Raw genomic sequence first — 25001 nt, forward strand, 5'->3', positions numbered from 1 at the left:
GCATTTATCATTCTGTTTTCCCCCATTTCAAGGAATGGTATCTTTAAACTTGGAAACTCTAGCAAAATGTGTTTAATTGGCTAGCTAGTTGCTTACTAGCATTAGCAACATGAATCCAATGGCTAATTAGCATCATGCTAATTAGTTACAAAATTCTACTTGTTGTCCAGTCTTAGGACTACAGTGGGACCTATTGCACCTCTGGGCACATATAAGCTTAGAAGTCTTGCTGAGTCTATGTCATGCTGATCGTTACCTGAAGCATTTTTTTTTTTTTTTTACCATCAGTCATGTGTAACTGTCAGCTAGCTGTGTGGAAATGGAGTTGTGCCAATGCAGATGCTTAGAATAACAAAGCTACCTTACACACCTACACTTTTCCATCTGTCAGTTACAGTAATGAGGTAATCTTGTTTCTGTTGCAATCTGTCCTGTCACGTACAATCATGCACAAGCTGCTACACAATGCTGACAACACGAGATTCTTGATTTTCCTGTTGTAGATTCAGTTTTGGTTTAAAAATCATAACACGCACAAAAAAATGCTTTTAATATTTTCACTTGTTCTTTTTTTTGCTTGAGGCAGACTGGATTCACTTTATTCATTAAAATAATAAATATAGGAAAAAGTATTTGCCTTTAGTAACATTTAAATTGCGCTACCGTATGATAGCAATCGAAACCGCACGGTATCACATTTTGTGTGGGGATATTGTATTGATAACAGAAACGCCTATATCAGTATTTTTAAATGAATTAAAATACTGTGACTGACTGCAATCACTCTGGAGAGATTGTCGAAGGTTTGCAAATAATTGTGTCTAATTCATAAATGCAGACTAATGGTCAACATGTTGCTGTCATGTTCCTGCTGGTTGTATTCTACTTATATTTCTTTAGAACAGGAGGGTTATGAGATGTAAGAATGTCTGTTTAAATATAAATTTCTAGAAACGTGTGATTTGCATCAAGTTATCAGAGTTGATTGCTGTACTATCAAAAACTGAATGTATGTAAATCCCTAGCTTGACCTCATTCAATAGCAGACTGATAGCAGACTACTTATAGCAACATTTGTGGCAGGATTTAGTGGCATGCTAGTATGCTTGGCACTCTAATTTTTCAGCACTGGATAGATCAGATATTCACAAAGTTTAGCTCTGAGGACCTAATTTGCATTTTGAAAAAAGGTGATAAATCGCAATATGCAGTACTCAGCATATCGCAAAATGTGTGTCGTGACGGAAGTATTGTGATGCTTGGGCTATGTGGGGATTCCCACCTCTGCTACATAATAGTATTGTTACTGTCATTCAGTCATTTATGCAGGTAGGACAGCAGTGGATGGAGAAAACTGTACATAGGACAGACATTTATGTAAACAGTTGCTGATAATAAAGAAGAGAGAAGATGAATGGAGAAGATTAAAAACCATCTGCTATCTTCAATCAGAAAGGCAAGATTGAAGCATTAAATATGTGTACACATGGCCAAATCCTACCTTACTGCAGGTAAAGTAAACAGTCGTATTCTGAACACTTCCTCCCATTACAGCTAACGTGCAGGAGCTCAGGTTTCTGTGGTAACAATGACTGACCAGCCCCTCTGTGAAGGCCAGCTGCCAGTGGACAACTCTTTTTTTTCTCGCCCCCTTTCTCTCACCCCATCCTCATATCGACCTGTTATCCTAGCGTGTGCTGCTAATGTGCCATTACATAATGGTTCACTTTGACTCGACGGTCCAGCTGAAGCCATGTGAACGGTTGAAAGGACTTTTGTAGCAGCTTGGCATTCTGCCCAAAATGCAGCCGATCTGATATCTGATGCAGGCTGAAGATCACAGAGAACAGAAGGTTTGAGAGGGGCTGTCACAGATTATTACGCTAACAGGAAATATTAGTTTGGCGCTTTTGTAGCGGAGAACATCTGGCTTAATCGGTGTGAATATATGAGTCGGCTAATGGTGAGGAGCCGAGCTGGTGCTGTGTTTGTTCCTGAAGATGGACCCACATTTTAAATCTTCACTTAAAATAGTTTACATCACTTTTTAGTATATAGTTTTACATTTTTCTCTTTGTCAGATCAGAAATCGTAGAGGAAGAGACAAAGAGACGATACGAAGCATACGTTTTATGCACTGTACCTTGCTTAAGTTTTAACCCACCCTTTATTTTTTTGTTTTGTTAGGAAAATAGGAAATGGGTGCACTGATTTGATGAAACATGTGAAAACATACAGAGTGGGGACAAGCCTAACCAACCTGAAAGTCACTTTTATTCTTGAACACAGCTGGAACTTTTGTAGGTAAGCTTTCTCAGAAGTATTTAAATAGTCTTCAGGAATAGTTCTCTGGGCTTCTTGAAGGACACTTAAAGCTCATCTTTGGAAGCTGGCTGCCTTTTGTTCTGTTCTCTGTCAAGATGATCCCATACAGTAGATTGATGAACTGAAGGTACAGAAGCATCTCTTAGGTCCTGTGTCAGATCTTTGCCAGATTATGTCCTATTCCTTAAAAGATATGACTTCCAGATACTGTTGGTGTTTTGTTGTTTTTAAGGATGTACTGCACACCATGCCCAAATATTCCAGGCTTTCAGCTAATATGTCTTTGGGAATCACCACTAAAAATGTGACTTGGATCAATCGACCAGCTGATTAAAAGCTAATTAGTATATTATGATCAAATTCCACATATTTACTTCTTCCATCTTCTGAAATGTGAAGCTTTCCAGCTCCTGTTTGCCGTATACAGGACAATAAAATCATTTTTAAAAATATTTTTTCATGAAGATGTCAACAATATTTGGCAGTAAAATGTAACGGCAGAAACTACTCCTACCCTAAATTCGGATTTTCCAGTCGGTGCTTCAGTTTTCTCAGCAACTGTTCCACTGATCTGCTTCCAACTAACTCGGAGTAGTACTCGTGATCCGAATAGGTGGAGCATCCAGTTTGTCATAGTTTGGATTAGCGGTTCTCATATTTTGGCTAAAGGTTGTTCAGTCTAGAGCACCGACTACCTGCCTGTGAGGCTTTTAGGGAACATCTGTAAATTGCAGCAAGACTGAAAACAATCACAAGTAAACCTGAACCTGGAGAAAACATTGCAGGGAAATTTGGTCACAGTTTAAAAATAACTGCTGTCAGCAAGTATGGCTCAGTTCCTCATGCTTGAGCAAACCACTTCCTAAAAATATTATCTGTTCTTTTTAGGCTCCCTTTGCAAAGACATTTGGTGAAAGTATTCCTACATTCATGCTTATTTTAAACCCCTCAGCCGTATGGACGTTTTCACCACCTGCTTTCATTGTATTTCCTTTACGGAGTTTGAAAAACCTGCCAAGCGCGTTTTTTCTGAAGAACTTTGAATCACTTGTGTGTGAACCGAGCCTCGTCTCAGAGATACTCCGGTCAGAGTTTCTAGGAATCCACATATACGTGTTATTACGTGTTAAAGATGAGCGTTTGCAGTTACGAGAGTGAGAAATCCTGATTGAGCAAACGCTGCGGAGGAGTGACTGGAGGGAGTGGCACTCGAGGAAGGAGAGGGAGTGAGATTACCTGCTGTCTCTCACTCCCCCTCGCTCTCTCTCTCTGTGCAGTCACCTCCCTCTCGGGGAGTGTACACACTCCTGTGCTCGCTCCTTGCTTGTTCACACACGCTCTGGGCTTCATGGTGCACACACACATACTGTCTGTCGTCGCTGACTAGACTGCTTGTGTTGATTGTGCACATCAAAGAAGAAGAGCTTGAGTGCAGGAGGGACTGTAAGATCTTTTTGGACTGGGTTTCGTGGTGTGTTTATGTTCACACGCGTGTGGGGAAAGTAATCACAACAGCAGCAGCACTGGTCCATGAAGCTAGGATAAAGAAAAAGAAGTGATTGTAGTTTGTTTTTTTGTTTTGTTTGTTTTTGTCTTTTTCTGATTTGGCTTGTCACTGAAGACAGAGATCAACTGTTTCCCTCTTCCCTGCTGCTGGTGCTGCTTCTTCCACCAGTGACAACTTACTCGACAGGGTGAGTACTGCTGAACTCCCACCTCACCTCCTTCGCTCTCCCCCTGACTCAAGTGAGCCTTTTTCATCCGTGTTGTCCCTCCATGTGGGTGTTGCTCCCTCTGATCGGTCTCTGCAGTTTGACATTCGCTTATTGATCTCCGTTTTATTCTTTAGACCTCCATGCGTGTGTGTGTGTGTGTGCGTGCTCGCCATTTCCCCCCCGAAGCTTTAAACTCAGGACTGTTGAGTGCACATCAATAAGACAGACTTGAACAAGATGAAACAAAAACCGTTCTGCAGACTGACTCTGAATCTGAATTTCCACAGCAGCTCACATTTAATGTGACTGCACTTGTGCTCTTTTAGTAAATTATCCTACAGCCCCGAGATCAGACATGTAAGCTCTCATTTGCTACCGTAAGTGTGGAGATATTTTCAGTTTTTTGCTGAGGATTTTTTTAAAAAAAAACGTCGGAAGCTGTCCCAGAGTTGTTGTAAAAATGACATCATCATCAGCTAACATCCCAGTAAAGTTATTTCAGCTCACAGATTCAAAACACTCCCATTCACTGAAATATGCGTCTTCTGGTTTGGATTTCAGTCTTTTTGAGGTCTTTTCATTAAGCCGGCAGTCCTGATTTATTCACACGAGTGTCCCGAGTGGGGAAACTGTAAGACTCGGCTGGGATACGATCAAACATTTCGGGGAGTTCTTAGGAAACTTTGCTTGTTGATTTGTGGTGAAACCCTGACCGGCTGATTGTGTCATCATCTCATGTCTTGTTTCAGCTTATAGTGAGTCTTCTTAGGAAATAAGTGCGCCGTGATTTGTATCTTATTGTCTTGCAAATTACGTTACATATGGATGTCCTTCAGGAGCTAATGGATGTTCACCGCGTGAGCTGTGCACTCTCTCTCCAGCCGGGAACTAATGGAAAACTCTTAAGGGCAGACTTGTGTTAATGCAGTACCTGCTCACTATGATGTCTGGTACGTGGCTGGGTGGAGTTTGTTTTGCTTCATCTTTGCACTGTCACTTTAGAGAGTTACAGTTTTGGTCTTATTTCCTATCAGTGATAGCATCTCATATCTTCTTTCCATGTTTTAAACAAACCCTGAACTCTGAAGGTAGGATAAAAAGAAAAAAAGTCCTGAAAGTGTAAACATGGATTTCAAACTGATTACTTCGGGAGAAGTTGTATCAGGACTACGGGAGCCTGGGATCGACCCACCAACCTTCCAAAGTATCCCTGGGTGAGTTACTGACCCTAAAGACTTCCTTCATCAGTATGGATTAGTGATAGAGAAGTGCTGTGTATGCAGATTGGAGTGCAAAGTGCTTTGAGTGGTCGACAGGACTGAAAAAGCACCATTTATTTACGGAGGCTTTCTTCTTTGACACGCACACAAACACAAAATACACGCACTTGCAATTTTACCGGCAGTCCAGGATCAGTGGGAGGTGTTTGGTTGCATTTAAGCTTTTATAACCTAAAGAACAGATAACCAGATCTGTCTGATAATCAAGTTTGTCTCTTGACCTTCATTTTAGCACAGCGGCTGTTTTCTCAAAGTGCAGGGTTATCTTAACTGCAAAAAGATTACCAGAAAACTGCAGAACAACACACAAGCTCTCCATGTTCGATTAAATCTTACACCAAATCACATAAACGCTCACTTCAAGGTGCTTTTTATTGTAAGGTAAAGACACAATAAAATGGAGAAAACACCAACAATCAAATGACCCCCTATGAGCAAGCATTTGGCAACACCGGGAAGGAAGAAGTCCTTTTTAACAGGAAGAAACCTCCAGAAGAACAAGGCTGGGGGTGGGGGTAAGAGAGGGGAAGAGGGGGGATACTTTCACAAAAATGGGTGAGGTGTAAAAGAAAAATGGGAAAAGTGGATCTCATTGCCACATCAGCTCCATTTCTGTCAATATTTTGAATTAAAATAATGGAAACCCTACAACGAAACTCCCATTAATCTGTTTTTTTGCCCTGTTTTTTGAGCTCTCAGTCGGACCATCCACGCCCTGTTCATCCGAATACCGTATACGTTAATCATTAGTTCACTCTTGTCTCTACGTGAGTTCATACACCTGTAAAACTGCTCGCCAGGAGAAAAGGACTCTGAACGTACCTGGCGTCCAAAGTATCCATAAATCGTGCTGGGAGGTCAGACACAGTTTTGATGAAAGAGAAACTGAGATAGTTTGGAGATAGTGGTGCGCCATTGTTGTGTGTGTGTGTGTGTGTGTGTGTGTGTGTGTGTGTGTGTGTGTGTGTGTGTGTGTGTGTGATTGTGAGGATATCTCCAGGTAAACGCAGCGAGGCAGGTGGACATATCCTGGCCCATCTTTTCATACTTGCTCACATGTGCGCTCCATTGCATTGAAGCGGCTCCAGGATTATCACTGTGGCTGTTATCCTATTACAGGAGAGAGGTTGTAAGCTGTCATCTGTGTATGATATCACCTAGTCTAAACAAAGGGAGGTGTGTGTCGCTCAGTCGTGCGCACACAGTGATTCAGTGTGTGTGCGCGCGTGTCTGTGTGTGCCATGTGCTCACACCTGTACATACCTCGTCTTGAATTTCACTCTGAGCGTTTACAAAACACGACATCTGCAGTTTGAGAAGCCAGCGCTCGTGCCCGCTTGTTTTTCTTCTTTTTCTTAAGATTCACCGTGTTTCGATGAGAATTACTGCTGACAGCAGAGGGGAGGAATTGATTTCATACTCATAGGAATTTTGGAGGCTAGAGGCTGGGCACCAATAAGTGAACTTTGAACTGTGAAACCCCTCCCTCAGTGCCAAGCTAGTCAAAGAAAGGAGTGGCTGCTAGTCTACGTGGTTATGACTTACGAGGTGCTTAAAAGGCAGTCTCTAGGAGAGGATGTATACACAACTACAGACCTACAAAGAACTCAGGCAGAACAAACCAGATGTACAATATATCTTTTTTTTTTTAAAGAGTCATATCTGTGTTTTCAGTTTAGTTTCATGACTGTTTTTACAGCCCCCTTAATGCGGTTACCGCTGTGACTCCCTGCTCACAGACTAAAATAAATTTCCCTCTGACAAAAAAGACTGCATCTCCTCTTTTTTTAAATTAAATTTTATTTTATTTTGCCAGACATAAAGCCTGTCACAGAAGTCCTGATGAATAAAATCATTTTCCCGCTGTCAGTGAGCATGCCTGGTTGCCTTTTGATCAGTAAGAAGCCACAGTAAAAATAGCCAGAATAGTGTTTCCGTCATCAGTTCTGTGAAGAGCAAAAGACAGGCCGCCCACCACCCGGCAGCCTGCTGCGTACCTGCTCCAAGACGCAGCTGAAAGAAAGCTGCCACCGGCCTGATTACAACCCGCTTTAGACGCGACAAGATGTCCTAGCTGTCGGCCCTGGAAGCTTCTCCCTCTGGTCTTGTAAGCCTCAGCAATACATGAACGCTGATTACAGCAGTCCAGATGTGGTCCGGGTTGTAATTGCGTGTAGCTCGCTCGCCAACTGATGCATTCAGTCTTTTGCTAAAAATGTGCATCAGAAACCTCAGTTAGAAGGGCGAATGATGCCAAACCATCCACTAGAAAGAAGAAATGGTTTGATGAAAGACAGACTTCAACATTTGAAGAGGTTTGGAGACCCTTTGTGAACAATCTGGTTAATTGATTATTGCAAACCGTGCAAAAATCTTTTGCACTGGAAAAAGCAAACTCCAATATTTTTTTTGTAAAGTTTTTTTGGATACGTCTTGTTAAAATAAAGATATATATATATATATATTTTAAACTATTTTAATAACAGTTCTATGACTGAATTCCCCTCACACCTTTATGGCTGTCTGGCATATTTACAGTTCGGTTTATTTAACTTCCAGTAAGGAAGTTAACAGGTTTTTTGTTACGGAGCAGATAGAGCAGAATAGATGTCATAAAAACCTGATAATCACCATGAATTTGTTTTCAAAACTAAGCTTCCACCTTCAGACATCAACGAATCTGTGAGATAAGCTTTAGCGGCGCCATCTGTCATGTTTTCAGTGTTTCAACTTAATTTAATATTTAAACTACTTTAAGCAGTCCATACTTTAACATGGAACTATAACTATACAAACGTTGTTTTTTAAAGTTATTACAGTGTGTGGGGAACAACTTTCAACTAGCAGTTTTAGAAGTTGCGTAACTCGCACTGTAGCACAGTGTGCACGACCTACAGCAAAAATAACTTGGAAAATATGTATTTTTTAAGTGATTTGATTACAGTATCTGATATTAATACACTAAATCTCTGTCTGTGAACCTACTACGTGATCAGGAGTTAACACACATCTTACAACAGTCACCTCTAATTTATATCCACAAAATTTGAATAATATGATTATATTTAATGTATTATGACACCATGATTTTCTTGGCACCCACCTAACAATGGGCTAGAATGACATTTGTATAGTAGAGCAGGACCTGAGCATTAGCCCCCAAACATGGGCTAATTTTTAAACCGTCAGTCCACCAGCCCTGTTTTGTTTTTGTTTTTTCTTCTCTTTTCTCAGTCTCATGATGTGTCATTTTACCAACAACACAAATGGATCAAACAATACTGTAGCACAGCCATAAACGAATACACGTGATCTGAAATTATAGCTCCACCAAAAATTATGTTTCGGAGTTCTTTTAATACAGTCACTGCTCGAAATGAAAAATGTGGGTTTTATCAGAGGGGCTAGTTGAGCATCATGCGTTGGTATGGTGGGGCTGAGTCATTTTTCCATGATGAACTGAGCGACAATCGCACTTTTGCACACGCTTTACGAACAGGTCGAGTGTGTGGTTCAGGCTGGCTGACGGATGCATTACGCGGGCTCGTCTTCAGAGACAGCGGTCAGATTGAGTGAGGGGAGTGCACAGCAGGGAACGGTAATAGTAAAATAATCCTACTGGTTTAATTAAAGCCCTTGTAAGATGGTTTCCATTCATTTTTTTGTATTACAGTTAATTTAGACATGTACTGTATATTAACCATTATTCCAGTGAGTGGACTGGCATCAACTTTTTGTGGGTGTTCACGGCTTTTCTATCAAAACCAGGAGGTGTTTCTGGATTAAATTTGGTCCAAATGTATATCTCACATGGTCACAATTTTATGAAGAGCCTCTTGCTTTATTTTGCTTTAAATTATTTCAGCATTTTTATACTCCCTGTGTGTGTAAGCCATATAGCATCTGCTCTTGCATTTTAGCATATGAACTCTTAAAGTGAGGGCGACTGTGGCTCAGGGGATCTGTCCCTGGGCTCTCTGTCCTGGTCGTTGTGTCCTTGGGCAAGACACTTCACCTACTGCCTACTGGTGTTGGCCAGAGGGGCCGATGGCGCGATATGGCAGTCTGCCCCAGGGCAGCTGTGGCTACAACCGTAGCTTGCCTCCACCAGAGTGTGAATGTGAGAGTGAATGAATAGTGGAATTGTAAAAAGCGCTTTGGGTTCCTTGAAAAGTGCTATATAAATGCAATCCATTATTATTTTTATTATTAAAGTAACGGCTCACAGAGCTGCCCTCACAGCTGCAGACTCAGACTTCAAACTTGCTTGTTCAAGTATCTTCCAGATTTGCTGCTTTTTTTTTTTTTTTGCATCTGCTATAATAAAAAAATAAAAATTAAACTGGACTGGATAAGATTTGAAGATGCATCACGTGGCCCTGTGAAAAATCTGGATATTTTAGATGAATCAGTTTATCTGTGATCAATTTTAGGAGAAGCTTTAGCAAAAGAAAAGAGACACCATTTTTCAAGTTACTCTATTTTAAGCATTTAGGTTGAGGATGAGCGAAATGTCTTTTTGTTATTGCAGCAATTGCTGACAAGGTAACTGTGGTAATCGCAGTCATGGATGTGACTGATGAACGCCTGAGTGGCAATTAGAGTCTTAAACACCTGAGTAGTTTAAATCCTTCTCAGGTTCCCGTGTGGCAGTACGAGGCTCTCTGTGACGGCCTCGGGCTAGGAGGTGAGAGGTGGAAGGGTAAACTGAGCCATGAAGTCATGCTCCACACCTCTGTAGCATTCTTCTTTCCTTTCTTTTTGCTTTCTCTAAACCTGATTTTTTTCCTTCTGTTGGTCTAAATCCTTCCTCGGCCTCTTTCCAGCCACACCTGCATCATGCTCACCATGTATTTATTTAGCCATCATGTGAAAAACCAGAGGGCAGTCCACATAAAACAGGAGCATGATGTCACTGTTTTCAGTGACAAGATTTGCTGTAGGTGCGATTTGTAGGAAAACACAAACCTGTAATGGGTTTATACCTCCACCTCCTACTGCTGTTGTTCTTGTTCTTCGATGTTCCTGTAGCTCTCTAATCGCTCTCTCCATTTACTATACTTTGTTGGTTGAATCCATTTTTGCGTTCTTGTCCATCAGCCGCCTCCACCCCTAATTCATAAGTAATGACCATGCAGCAGGCAGGCGGAAAGCCAGCCAGAGCAGCAGAGCAGACATGCTGGCTGGCCAGACCTCGTCCCAGTGGAGCAGAGCCACTTATCTCTCACAATAATGACATATGCATCGACTGGCTTAAGGGGAAGCGGCTAAAAAGAGAGTCCGGATTGGGAAAGTATTGCAGGTTTTTCACTCCTTATACATTAAATGTAGTAGACTTTATTGAGAGCTGTAATACATTTTGATGACACTGGTTAGGAAAAAGCATGTGTATGTGATACAAATACAATTAAAATCTTTACTGCGGATATTGTCATTCACAACATATACACAGATGAGCTCATATGGAACAAAAGCGAAAGTGAAAATGTTCTCCCAACCATTTCCAGTAGGTAGATTGTTACACTTCTAGTTAGCCTTTCATAACTAGCTTTATAAGCCTAAAAATAAAACCAGATGTGCTTAAAATAGATCAAAGATGGTTGTTAAAAATGAAGCTCTGAGCTGCTCACATTTTCTACCTTGATACATTTCGTTCATGTTCAGTAGCTCAGTGGTGTCTTTATCTATTTTTAGATGTAACTCTTTCTTGGATGCTTTGAAGTACTAACATGGAGAGCAACTCACTGTCAATGCACTACATACTGTTTTTATATTGTAGTTTGGATGCTCGCTAGAAGTACGCCGACCTTAAATGGCCAAAAAACAATAAAATGATGATGTGTCTGTTTGTGGACTTGTTTCATTACATCATTATTTAATACGTTGTGCTGACTTATTACATGGAACCCAAGCACTGTAGCCTATTTCCAAATGAAGTGAGAAGTTATCTACCAGTTACTGCCGGGCGGTTTGCTCAGAAATTGTTTAACCACAGTCTCCTTGGAAAAGAAACGCTAAATAATTGGCATATAAAAACAAGCAAAACCTACATCCATTAACACGTAATGGTAATAAAAATGGGACTAAAATACTACCCTGTGGAACGCCACGAGTTATGCACTTTTTGGCTTGAGACAGCTTGTGTCCTGAGGTTGACCTGAGTATTTTCCCTCTTTGTCCTACTTGACATTTTACGTTAATGCCTCAGTCGCACAGGCCACAAGTCCAATCAGTGATCTACCCGGTAACCACTGGTCGCTAGGGAAACATGGGTATTCCTTGAAAGTAACAATGTAATAGTAATTAATATAATTACTAAATTTAGTACAGTAACATGCTACCTCGTTGCATAGAGGGTTCTGATCCAAAACCCACCATGTGATCGTTTTAGTTGCTGGCAGGATACCACGGTCACCAATAGATACTCTCATTACTCTGCAAGCGGCAGTAAAAGTTGAAAAAATGTGATACTAACCGGAAAAAGAGATGGTTTGACCTCAGAGTAAAAGTTGTGCATTACTGCTGTAGTGGTAAAGGTGCAGCTTTTTCTTTGAAGGGAAACTGTGTCCATTTCACTACCACTCTGAGTAATTTGCAAGTTCTTTTCCATGCAAACTACTAGCAACCTTGGTAACCTGGTAGTGACCAAAAGGAGGTTTTTGGTGCAGCGATTTTCACACAAGCAAATTCGAGCCACCACTCCCCAACAGATCCAGGAGTATACACTTTTCCATAGCGACTGGTGGTTGAGTGAAGGGGTCACTGACTGGTCTATAGGCTTATTTGAGTTTTAGTGTTTTAGCAATGGATTTAACAATGATTGCCACCAACCACTGTAACCATTCGGGGAATACACATTTTACACTAGCGACTGGTTGTTAACGAGTCTGTAGGCTTGCGTGACTGGGACCTGGGACGTGATAAAGTCAGTGCACATATTTTGGAATAGATAGAGCTGATGGTGCATACTTACATGGACTGTAGACAGCAGACTTCCCTGGTGGACTTGTCTCTTTGCTCATGTTATTGATCTTTAACCCCACTTTTCCTACCTATGTGCACCTAGTTCATATTAAATAGGGGCAAAATGGCCCACATAAGTTAGAAAAAAGTCATTAGCAGATATTTAAGGTAAAAACTTTTTGTTGTTTACAACAGAAAATAATTTTTTCTACCTTCAAAGCGGTTTTTAATTCCTTTGAATGATGTTTAGTGTACACTTTCTGTCAGTGAGTTTGAGAACTACATTTTGGTTAAAGAGCAACCCTTCATACATCCGTCTGCCATGATGCATATGGTGTCATTCCTTAATTAAGTTAACCCCCCTTTTACTGTTTGTTTGATGGTCCATAGATGCTGCAGTAACCCTGCAGAACATGTTTTTATTTTATTGTTTATACTTTAACACGCTGGTTTCTGTGTCATGCTTTTTATCTGAGACGTGGCTGACCACCTCTGATACTGAAATAAAATCTGTGCTGCTTTTATTGTTTTATTGTTTGCCAGTGAAGCCATCGCTGCTTTGATCTGAAAGGTCTGTGTCACAAAGTATGAGATAAGGCGAACGCTCTAAGAGTTTTTTTTAATTTTGTACTTCTTATGGAGCAGCGAGTGTTCGTTTTGTTATCAGTTCCCTGTCTTATTACATCTACCATTAAATAATACCCTCCTGTGCTCGTGGACCAGGAGGCTTAGTGCCTATAAAATCCTCTGTCTTCATAACTGTGCGATGGATGGCTCTCCTTGGCTGACCTCTCTTCTCCTCGCCCTTCCCTCAGATGACATGGCGTCCTCAGTACCGCAGCTCCAAGTTCCGCCACGTGTTTGGTAAGGCCGCCACCAAGGAGAACTGCTTTGATGGCGTGCCAATCACACGCAGTGTGCAGGACAACAGCTTCTGTGCGATCAACCCACGTTTCCTGGCTGTCATCACTGAGTGTGCTGGAGGAGGGGCCTTCTTGGTCCTGTCTGTCCATCATGTGAGTATCTGTACCTCGCATCAGGTTCACAGGCATGAGCCACGACATGAGCAGTATGTCAGCATTTACCTCATAATGCAGAGAAGACACAAGAATAAGGTGCCATTTTTTCCCCACTTGTGTTGTTCCAGTCAGACAAAAGACCTAAACTGAGCACCTCTGACTCCTCAAAGTTAGGAATGACTCAAATACTGTGTGTCTGCTTTATTTCTAAGTGGCAGCTGTTGTCCCAATGAAACAACATCTCAGCAAATCTGAGGATTTTTTTTGGCTGGGTTACAGATGAAGTCCATATATTAAACAAAAAACGGTGAGCAAAAAGTTGTGACATTATGGAAGAGATTTTAGGTGTACAGGTAGTTGGTCTGCAGAAATGCTGTCTCTTAACTTGTCACATTTCTCAGAAGATAAAGTGAAAAAGTTCACTTTAATGTAGTTCTTAAAAATTGCTTCTTTTGACTAGCAATGGCATAGACAGCTTCATCTCTTACTGTTGATAAATTGAAGGCAAAAGCAAACAAACATGATCTCAGTTATTAGAATAAAGAAAACACTGGATTAACTGTATGAGCATTAGTTGTTCCTTAGCATCATGTCACATTGCTGTTAATATCTAAGGCCTCAGACATGCAGATCTACAGACAGGTCAGGGCCCTCCTGGCAAGCAACAAATGCTAGGGAAAAATGTGTATTCCCCAACTGGTTTGCAAGTGGTTGCTGGGTGAGATCAGTCACAAAGAGGGTACTTGACATGGTCTGTGTTACATTTTCACAGTTTCACTACCGCTTGGTGAGTAGTTGAAGAGTGTTTGCAGACGAGTCTGCGTCTTCTATGCAAACTACAGGCGACTGTGGGAATACGCTAGTAACTAAAAGAATTCGTGCAGCACTTTCTTTGTGACCAATGCCACCTAGCAACAGCACGTGACCTTCAGCAACCACTCAGCAGCCAGTTGAGGAAAGCACAGTTCTTTTTTAGCGACCAGTGGTTGCTAGGAGATCGCCGGCATGCGTGATTGAGGCCTTATCAAACAAATTAGGATTTCCACACAAAAAAAATCAAACAATTTTTCCATCGCTTTCTTTTTCTTCATTTTTTTAGGCTGTTTTAAAAAGGTTTCCCAGATGTCTGCATTTTTTTAAAAAATCAATTTCTTCAAACTTTAACTTGTTTCCCAAGAGAGCACAAGGGTTGCATTATCCAAATTTATTGAAAAAACTGTTCTGAGAGCACTATAGACTGTAGTGATATTCAAAATGGATTCGCGTGATTGTTCCTTTTCTGGTTTCACAGATATATTCAAAAACAAAATGGCCCTTCTGAACTTTCACCACGCTAAAGATTTCGCACATGTTTGAGCAAAGATCAGCCAAAAAGCTCTTGCTTCTCAGCATTTTTCTTCTAACCTCAGATAACGTGAACGTTTTGGAGGGCAGAATTGTCTCTGCTAATTGTTCACCATCTCTTTCTTCTTTTTTGTTCTCCCTGCATGGATATACACACCTGGGTCTGATTATAAATAGCTCAGCATTAACACAGCCTGAAGAATCTCTAAATAAAGTACAACCCTGGCTGCTCATGTGCTACAACCTAAATATCACATCATTAGTCTGTCTCATTCCCCCTTCACTCTTTCACACATGATTTATGCGTGTTATGACATCCACTGCTGATGTCAGCCACAACAGCAGAACAAATAAAAGTCGGCCCTCACGTTCTAAACAGATCCTCTGTCTCTCTGTACATCTCCAGTCCAGAGGGATTCATCAAGCTCCACACCTCTCTTTACTTTGCCTCTCTGTTTGAGTTATCACCATCCTCCTGGCATGTGTAAGAGTTGCATAGGAGCTTAGGAATGACATAACTCACGTTCTGACCCCTCTCTTCCCCTCCGTTTCACTATTCAAAGGATGTGAAATTTCAGCACTCCCTCCCCTCAATCGCCTCCACATCCCACCTCTGCCTGTTACAGATGAGCTGTTGTTCTGTGACGAAAGTAGTTAATGCATATAAAAACAGGAGCAGATGTAATACTTTTTTGCGTGCATGCGTTGGGCTCGCTGGAAGTTTAAATAATGGTTACGTCATTTTCTTGTTTCAAACACACCTTACGCACCTACAGGCTAGATTATTGAGCAGGAATGTCAGTTTAAAGGAGCTTCGGCTTATACGAATGGAACAATTAGCCGGCTTGTTGAGGCGGAAAATCTTCCGCGTTGTACGAGTATCATTGTGTGTGTGTGTCTGTTAAAAACAGTTAGTGTAATTCCACCTTCAGTCTGAGTAGTTAGTTGTCATGTTGTCATGTAGAGTTGGCTTTTTTTTTCTTGAATGAAAATACCCGCCCTAACCTGCACATGTCAGCACGTCGTGTTTAGATACATGGAATTTTCACTTACCTTTGGTGGTTCCAGAGGCAGCTCTCATAAACGTCCTCAAGGGATGTCACTCGAGTGTGGTTGTAGCCACAAGGTACAAGTCTCAAAGTAAAGGGGAAATTGTCCATTATGAGTCTGTTTATGATGAGCTGTGACTAAATAGATGGAATACTTATAAGCACCAAATTCACTCAGTGCGTAAGAAGATGTTTATACAGGCAGACCTGCAGATATTAACGCCAAATCTGCAGTTTCACTCAGATTAAAGCAAAAGTCTACGTCTTTTAGTGCCTGTCTGGGCTTTTGTTGTTCGTGTTTTGTTCTCATTTCTCATCAGTTTTAGGTTTTAACATAGCTGACTGCCTATTTAGCATCACTTAGCAGCTAAATCCCGATATTTTCCCAGAGGAGTTGGTAGAGAAACCCCCCCCCCCCCCCCCCCCAAACAAAAACAGTTGAATTCATTGGCTGACGACAAATGCAACTCCAGGTGAATGCTAATGTTATTCTATCATACATTCACTCAGTTTAACGTCGATAGGTTATATCGCTGCCCACAATTGGCCAAAAGAAAAAGTTCAGCTGTTAGAAGTATATAGAGGCAGCCTGAGCTCTCCAAACTCTGTAACAAGGCTGCACAGAGGTCAAGGAAACTGCTTTTTATGTGGGCAGCTCGACTTCTTGGATTGAGCTACAAAAAAACTCTGAAATTACAGACACCAGTTCTGTGATTTTTACGAACATAACCTTCAAGGGCACTTCAGGGGACTGCTGGCACAGTTTGTTTTAATGTACAGTATAGTGCAAAATTGTTATTTTGCATGTTTTTTTAATAGGCTGTCTTTTTTGTTTTTCGTCTCTTTCCTTCCTCTATATGTTGGTTCTGTGCAGCTCGGGTTATGGTCACTACATGCCAGTTACTGTAGATAAAGGATAAAGCTTGATTTAGACTTCTGTGGGAAATCTGCATCCTAACTTAACCGGGAACTCCTCTTAACCCTACACTACGACTTTCCATGCCATTCAAGTCACTGTGGGCTGGGTCAACCCGACCTATATTATTTCTCAGGGTGTGTGTGTGTGTGTGTGTGTGTGTGCGTGTGTAAGATGCTGTATATTATAAAGTAAAGAACCTACAAAAGTAGAAAGGAAACCCCAACTATCAGACATCTCCCTATGAGCAAGCAGTTGGTGACCATGGGAAAGAAAAACTCCCCTTTAACAGGAAGAAACCTCCAGCAGAACCTGGCTCAGGGAGTTGCAGCCATCTGTCATGAGCAGTTGGGGTTGTGGAGAGAAAGATGGGACAAAAGACACGCAGAGAGACGGAGATTAATGATAACTAATGATTAAATGCAAAGTGGTGTATAAACAAATAAATGTGGAAAAAAAGGCAGCACGGTGGCACGGTGGTTAGCACTGTTGCCTCACAGCAAGAAGGTCCTGAGTTCAATTCCACCAACAGGCCAGGGTCTTTCTGTGTGGAGTTTGCATGTTCTCCCCGTGTTTGCGTGGGTTCTCTCCTGGTACTCCGGCTTCCTCCCACTGTCCAAAGACATGCAGCTTGTGGGGATAGGTTAATTGGATAATCGAAATTGCCACTAGGTGTGAATGTGCGAGTGAATGTGAGTGTGAATGGTTGTCTGTCCCTATGTGTTAGCCCTGCGACAGACTGGCGACCTGTCCAGGGTGTACCCCGCCTTTCGCCGGGAGGGAGTAGAGAGGGCGTCCGTCCGTCTGTGAGATAAGATGGGGCCCGATTATTCATAACAGGATATGTGAGGAGAAGGATTTCTCATTCCACAGTGTAACGAGCAGCTGATTAGTGGTTTCACTTTTGTTTCCAAGAGGAAAAATATTGTGATTTTCCCTAATGTCCATGTTTTGTGTTTTAAATTTTGCCAGACGGGTAAAGTGGACCCTCAGCAACCTCGAGTGTCGGGCCACAGGGGCAACGTGTTAGACATCAAATGGAATCCCTTCAACGAGTGCTGCATCGCCTCCTGCTCCGAGGACGCCACGGTTTGTACACCGAAACGCACACAGAGTCCATTTTCAGTGAGGTTTACTGACGTGTTGTCATTTTCATGGGATTTGAGCATGTTGCAGCAGGGAGATCATTTTATAGCCTTCAGAAAGGAGCTAGAAGTCATTCCTCACATTCCTCAGCTCTGACCTGGCAGATGCTCAGAACAAATCACTGTAGAGAGAGAGGAAAAAACCTAGTTTCAGGCTATTTGTTTTAAATGTCTTTCTCTGTTGGCTGTTCTTTGTGGATTGAGAAAGAGATGGTTTGTTTCTGGCACGGATCTTCATCAATTTGGTCCTCTTTGTGTGTGTTTGTAGGTTAAAGTGTGGGAAATCCCTCCTCACGGTGTGTATAAAAATATTACAGTACCGTGGAAGGAGCTCCAGGGTCACAGTCGCAGAGTGGGCCTCATCGAGTGGCACCCAACTGCTAACAACATCCTCTTCAGTACTGCCTATGACTACCAGGTAACACACACACACACACCACCTCTTACACAAGCCTGGAGTCATTTATAGACAATAAGATAACGAGGCATGAACTCCGAAAGCACTGTGACCTAAACCGAGAGCACTTATCTGTCACAGTGCAGCCCTGCAGTTCACACTGAACTGACCTGTAAAGATTTCAGATATTACATTACACAGCATCACGAGCACTTTGTTTGTTAGCCTAAGTATTCAGATCGTTTTGGGCCGTAGGTGCGATGTCTTAACTCCAGAGATACGTGCTCCAGTTACTGCCTGTATTTGCACACATGCTGGCCTCCCATGTTTAAACAATTCTGCCTCTTTTCATCCACACAGCTGAGTGCAATAGCACAAATTCCTTTGAGATAAGCAAAGTATGCACTGTTATGTCCATTCGCACAACCGTTATGTACCACTCTCTGTAATTACTCGGCCCTCTGAGCGGCTTAATCGTATGTGGTTTACTTGTAGCACACCACCAGTTACTTTCCACCCTTTAATGTGTCTGACTTCTTGGCCTAACCACCTGCGTTGATCTCTGTGTGATTCTCCGCCTCCAGATAATGATCTGGAACCTGGACTGTCCGGAGCCGGTGATAAAGAACCCCGTGCGGACCATCAGTCACCACCCAGATGTTGTCTTGTCCATGTCTTTCAATACAGATGGAAGTCTTCTTGCTACCGCCTGCAAGGACAGGAAAGTCCGCCTGATGGAGTCGCGCTCTGGAACGCTGCTGCGGGTACTGCTGTGTGCACGTGTGCACTTCTCTTATCTTCCCTTTTTTTTGTAATGGGGGAAAAACAGCAAGTGATCTGAATTTAAACACTTTGATTTTAGGTGGAAGACTCAGACTTAAGCTTAATTACCTCAGTCAGAAGCTGCAAATGGTATCGTTTAACAGTAGGAAGTTCAGACCAGCGTAAAGTCCATGTGACAATCTGTCTAAACTGGCTCTCATTTGTAAAAGAAAATTATTGAACTGTAAGCCTGCGTTTGGTCCACAGTAGCATCACAGCAAATATTACATAAGTGGGAGTTCCCTACTTGTTACTGCCCCCTCCGCTCCCTGCGTGGGCACCCAGGCACTCATCCAGCACCACACAGCCAGAATTGATACCTCTGGCCTGGCCTGGATAACAGAGTAGCCCCACAGCTCACCGGGTCACCAGCCAGTGATTCACACATTGTTCATCAGTCTTTTCTTGCTTCCTTTGCCCAGTCAGGGAACTCCTACACATATTACATCCCAGTGGTGTAACACAAACCTCTTTATATGACTTATAAGTGGCATAAATGTTCATCGGGGTTCATTGATTAATGCTGCACGTCATGTGTACTGTGTCACATTTGCAGGAAAGCAGCTGCAAGACGCACAGAGCCAGTAAAGTGCTGATCCTGGGAAACACCAAGATGCTTCTCACGTCGGGAACGTCGCGCTACAATGATCGGCAGATAGCACTGTGGGATCAGGTGAGAGACGTTACAGAGCAATGCAGCAAGACATTTGCAACAAAATATCACAATTTTACAAAAAGCTTTTGTGTTTTTTGTAGCAAAGCAAAAGGTTAAGAAAAAAGAGAAATGTTCATAGTAAAAATGGCATTTTTGAGATCTCACACATATGTTTATTTACATTGAACACATGTTTACTAATAGAATATTAATTGAAATAGCTAATTGATGAAGAAAAGCATTAATGTCAGCAAATGTCTGGTGGGGGTGTTTGTTTTGTTTTTTTTGTCAGTCGACACTCCTCACATCGATTACTTGTTAAACTTGTAGATATTTCTGATCAAATTAGGATCATTCTGACGAGGATTTGCAAAGACAGGACAGACTCTGGATAATAAATATCGCAGCACAAGCATTCGTGTAAACAATTGTAATTGTGAGCTCAGCGCTTACCTGCTGGTCTGGATGCTGGAATAATGAGAGCACCCTGTTCCTTGGGGGCAGTCTTGGCTAAAAATAGTCAGGCTGGTGTGAATAATTTGTACTAAGTTTAATATATTGAACACTTATATCCAGGGAATTTAGCAGGACTGCAGGAGGAGGAGAAATCGGGAAATTGGCAACAACAGAAGGGCCACAAATAAGTGAAATCTAAGCTTACAGAGTATTAATAGTAACACGAGTGAAGTAATGGTCAGCATATTACGTCACCATTGGAGAGGTCATGACTTTTGGAAGCTTCATTTCCTGGCCTACATCATTTAAACCCCTGAGCTTTGAGATAAAGTTTTCTTACCTGTGAAATTATCTGATGTGCAGCCAGGTTCATGTTCTGACCTTTTTTGCACAAGGAAACATTTTTTGTAGCGTTTTTCTGACAACATTTGAGGATTTCTTTTTCTTGTAAAGTCAGAAGTTGTTGTATTAATGATATCTCAGAATACTTCCTTCACTACCAAACACCTCTCGAGCCTGTCACAAGTGCAACTCTGCCACCTAGTGGATGAAATGCACCAGTTCAGCAACCCTGCACGTTTACCTGAGCAGCTCACTGATTCCCGTGTTCAAGTGGAGCCAAAGTTATTTGTCACATCGCGATTATGTCATCACCCACTCTCATCACACATAGTAGTCTAGTAGTAGTAATAGTTGGTGTGCCAGGCCGGTGTGTTGTGATGATTTAGAGCGTATCGTGGGTGGAGGATTAAGGCAAAGCTCGGATTAGGGATTGAGCGCTCAGTGTTTTTAATTCGCCGCTGCAGAGTGCTTCTTAGGGAGCATTGGATTTCAGTCAGTGTTTTGATATTTTCTGTATGTTGTTTACATCAGCGCCGCGTAGGTCTTGTGTTTTAACACGTTTTTGATCCTCGTGTGTGTTTGTAGGATGATCTGTCCGCGCCTTTATTGGAAGACAACCTGGACGGTTCGTCGGGGGTCATTTTTCCTTTCTACGACCCCGACACACACATGCTCTACCTTGCTGGGAAGGTGGGACTCTGAAACATGTTAAAAAAAAACCCCCAAACAAATCATAACAATCATATTAAAAGCTTCATACAGAAAATATTCTTTATTACTGTTACAGAGACTTACGCTTTTTATCTTTTTAGGGTGATGGAAATATCAGGTACTATGAGATCAGCACAGAAAAACCATACATTCACTTCTTAACAGAGTACCGCTCACAACTACCTCAGAAAGGACTGGGTAAGGAACACACGCACATAAACACGCGCTCAATTTTAAACTTTATTAATGTCACCGACACATTATTTCCTAAAGTGAGTGTTAATAAAAGACGTGACAGTTGAACCCTGTTTGGAAACTCCGCCTACTGTGATGACACTGTGCACCTTTAAGCAAATTTGCTGTGCAAATAAGCCTCCAATATTTGCATAGCCAAAACAGCTGATCGAAGGGGTTGTGGCTCAGGTCAGGTGTACAGGCAGCAAAAAAGTCACATGTGCACTTGATAGATTTGTTATTTCACCTGTTTGTTGTGGTTAAAATGTATATTAGAATCTCCCAAAGCGCTTAGTGAAGTGGACTTGTAGTGGCTCTGCTTTATAAAATTACTCTGATACAGGTTAACCTTTAACTGCCTGCTGCTCTGCCTGCAGGTGAATTTCCTGGTGACAGAGGAAAGTGTGTTTTTAAAAAATAAGATTTGAGTCCCCATATAAATACAGTACGTCTTACCTTGACTAATATTGATGCTGAAAATAGAATGAATACAATCTGTGTGCGTCTGTGTGTTAACCTGCAGGTGTGATGCCGAAGCGAGGCCTCGATGTGAGCTCCTGTGAAATCTTCAGGTTCTACAAACTGGTGACAATCAAGAGTCTCATCGAGCCTCTTTCTATGATTGTACCCCGCAGGGTAAGTGTTGCACAAAAATGGCAGACACCACTGCACAAAGAAAAACAAACATCCAAATTGAACACATTTCACAGACCTAATGTTGAATATTTTTCTGAATCTGCCGTGCACGTGTCTCCAGTCGGAGTCGTACCAAGAGGACCTCTATCCAATGACGGCTGGAAACAGGCCTGCTCTGACTGCAGAGGAGTGGCTCGGTGGCATGGACAAAGGTTAGAAGTAAAGAAAGATTGTGCGTGAGATCTGTTTGTGTCCAGTAGCCTCTGAAATTGCATTTATTTGTTACCTTTGATATTCTGGTGCTTCACTTGTATGTGGGTAAATGAAATATCCTTTCAATAGTCTTTTAGCTTGTCTAATGAGTGTTTAAATGTGTGTGAATGTGTGTGTGAATGGGTGGATGACTGGATATGTAAAGCGCTTTGGGGTCCTTAGGGACTAGTAAAGCGCTATATAAATACAGGCCATTTACCATTTTTAAATCCCTGATCAGCATCCTTTGTTTCCTAGGTCCATTGCTAATGTCTTTGAAGCCAGGAAGTCAAATAGCAGAGTCCTTCTCAGACATGAAGGCAGTGGGCAACTCACTGGAAAACTCGCTAGACACTCGCAGGTGTCAGGGCAGACCGTGCATGCTACAGCTCGCTTACATTCAGGACCAACTGGAAGCCAAAGAAAGCAAAGAGGACAGCAGCCACACAGTGGATGACAGGATTCAGACACCCGTCACCAACGGAGAAGATGCCACGCTTTGCTCTCCTCCCAGAACAGAGAATGAGGTGCTGGATGGTTTTGCTTTTTCACAGACACACAAAGGCAGACGTAAAAGCAATATGAGCTATATTTAGTTGCATCCTAGTCAGTTATTCTTTGCAATGGACTTGAAATATAGAAATGCGTCCTACTTGTTACTTATCCGCTGAAAGTCGAGTACATGTCCCAGGATATTCTTCAGTTAAGGTTGTGTCATTGGAAAAAGATAAACTGTTACAAGTAAACAGATATATACACAAATGAGGAGAAATTCTGAAAGTACGCTAAAGACACTGAGCTGTTTTTAGGTCCTGTGTAGTTACTTTTAGGAAACCTGAAGAAGCCGTGGCACTCAGAAGGTTCAGACTGCTTTAACGTGAGGCCAAAGAGGCACAACAAACTAAATCCATCATGAGTAATGAGTGGTGGAAAATATTAAGTACATTTACTTATCACAAGATCACAAGAGGAGGCACAAATCCGTTTGGAGTTTGCATCAGGAAGGGCATCGGGTGTGAAATTTAAAAGAAGCTTTTACTGAAGTACCATCTTGAAATACGATGCACTGATAAAATTTAGATTCAGCAGGTTTCTGTTACATCTTTGATTATAAAGCTGGGGTAAAAACAGGTGGAAAACTGCATGCCCGCAGCGTTAAAACCCCACTTACTGTGAATGTGTCACTAGTTATTGTTTTTCTCCACTCGAGGCTTGTTTTACCTTGACGGCAGCAGTTTGTAGTAGAGACGTTTAACTGAGCCTGTAGCCTAAAAGTGAGGCAGACGTGTTCCCCGAGTCTCCAGTGGGCACAAGAGCCGTGGTTTAACTCCTTATCCCGTGCGTGTGTTTGTCCACAGCTGCGGTTGAAGTTCCACAAGCAGCAGGAGGAAATCAGGCGGCTGAGGGAGCTCCTCAACCAGAGGGACGTACGCATCAAACAGCTGGAGCTGGAGATTAAGAACATCAAGAACTCCCAGAGTCAGAGCTCACTTTAAGACTTTCTCCAATTGCTGAGTCACCCTCACCTCCTCACGGGGGTAGACGCGCACAGGTGTACCAACCTACTTAACCCCGTTTTTAAAACTGCCGCAGTCTTCGTAAGGCCCCGGCTCACCGGTTTTCCTCTAATGAGCCCCACGCGCTCACTGCACAGGGGCCCGTCAAGCCTCGATTTTATGTTGTTTTCCTTTTTTTTTTGGTTGTTATCTTCAGTTTGTCGTTTTGTCGACTCTACACAGGGTGCACATCTCTTTGCTCGTGTACATACTTTTAAAACTCTCTGCACCTTTTGACCATCCCCGCCCCCTTGCCTCATTTCTTTTGTACGCTTCCCTATGCAAGCTCATTGAAATTTTTTTTGCTTTTTTTTTTTTTTTTTTAAGTTGACGGATAAAAGGATGTTTGTGCCGCGTCGACCGAATGACGTGGCTGTGCGTGCGTTGCTTGAAAGTTGTGGCGGACACCAGACATCCCGTGTGATTGTGAGATAATGCTGCGTTTATTTTCTATGCCTGTTGATTGTTTTTGTTTTCTTTTTCATCCAACATTCAAACTACTGTAAGTGAAATGACTGTGTTTAAGTTCAGCAGACAGATGTGATATGTGTGCATGAATGAGAGCGAAATGAATGAATGACTGTTTCGTGATCCCAGCTGTGTTCTGCCATCTCATTAAGCTGCATTTGTTTTTAATTCTTCTATCATTTCTTTTAATGACTGGAAAGTTGGTGGAAATGATCCGTTTTGCTGCGGTTAACGTGTAAGCCAATTCAGTAACTGATGCCATGTAGCAGTTTGGATCTTGACTTTTATATTTATTTTAAAATAAGGACAGAGAAAATGCCATTTAATCAAATACTTGAACTTGCTGTTGTAATTTTGGCACATACAGCATGCAAAATGTTAAAAAAAAAAAAAAAGGACAAAACCCTGTTTGCTTTTTCCTACTGCTTTCTGATCATACTTCATTTACCTGATCAGTTTTAGGGCAAAATGGTATCTACTGTTGAAAAGGACACAAATGTACCTCACAGCTCTGATAAAGCTGTAATAACATTAATATGACAACAGTCAGATGTTTTAACCAGGTCATTTATCCTCTTCTTTTCTCTGGGTATATTAAATCAACAAGCAGGACTCTTTTATTGCAAAACTCAATTCTGACTCAATTGAATTTTTAAAGATAATTCGCAACAGCAGTCATCTCAAGACTTTATTTTTCTATATTTTTTAGTGTAAAG

The 25001-nt window shown here is 41.8% G+C and overlaps 1 protein-coding gene across 1 annotated transcript; it reads left to right on the forward strand.

Annotated features, from left to right (window-relative positions):
• The first annotated feature begins 3670 nt into the window (after positions 1 to 3670).
• Positions 3671 to 24144, forward strand: coro2aa (coronin 2Aa). The gene is made up of 12 exons (XM_085355820.1): positions 3671 to 4019; positions 13099 to 13299; positions 17584 to 17700; positions 18025 to 18174; positions 18738 to 18917; positions 19532 to 19648; positions 21014 to 21118; positions 21241 to 21337; positions 21897 to 22009; positions 22131 to 22221; positions 22520 to 22788; positions 23620 to 24144. The coding sequence occupies exons 2-12, from the start codon at positions 13099 to 13101 to the stop codon at positions 23755 to 23757; spliced, it is 1578 nt and encodes a 525-aa protein (XP_085211946.1). The 5' UTR covers positions 3671 to 4019; the 3' UTR covers positions 23758 to 24144.
• The last annotated feature ends 857 nt before the right edge of the window (positions 24145 to 25001 follow it).

The sequence above is a fragment of the Diplotaxodon limnothrissa genome, linkage group LG6 (assembly GCF_057381915.1).
Source record: "Diplotaxodon limnothrissa isolate DT_005_m linkage group LG6, D_limnothrissa_male_GT1.1, whole genome shotgun sequence".
Taxonomy (NCBI): Eukaryota; Metazoa; Chordata; class Actinopteri; order Cichliformes; family Cichlidae; genus Diplotaxodon; species Diplotaxodon limnothrissa.

Coding starts and splice junctions, on each gene's coding strand:
- coro2aa (XM_085355820.1), top strand. CDS start 13,099: ATGACATGGCGTCCTCAGTACCGCAGCTCCAAGTTCCGCCACGTGTTT. Junction 21,338..21,896: donor ACTACCTCAGAAAGGACTGG/GTAAGGAACACA, acceptor GTTAACCTGCAG/GTGTGATGCCGAAGCGAGGC. Junction 22,010..22,130: donor CTATGATTGTACCCCGCAGG/GTAAGTGTTGCA, acceptor ACGTGTCTCCAG/TCGGAGTCGTACCAAGAGGA.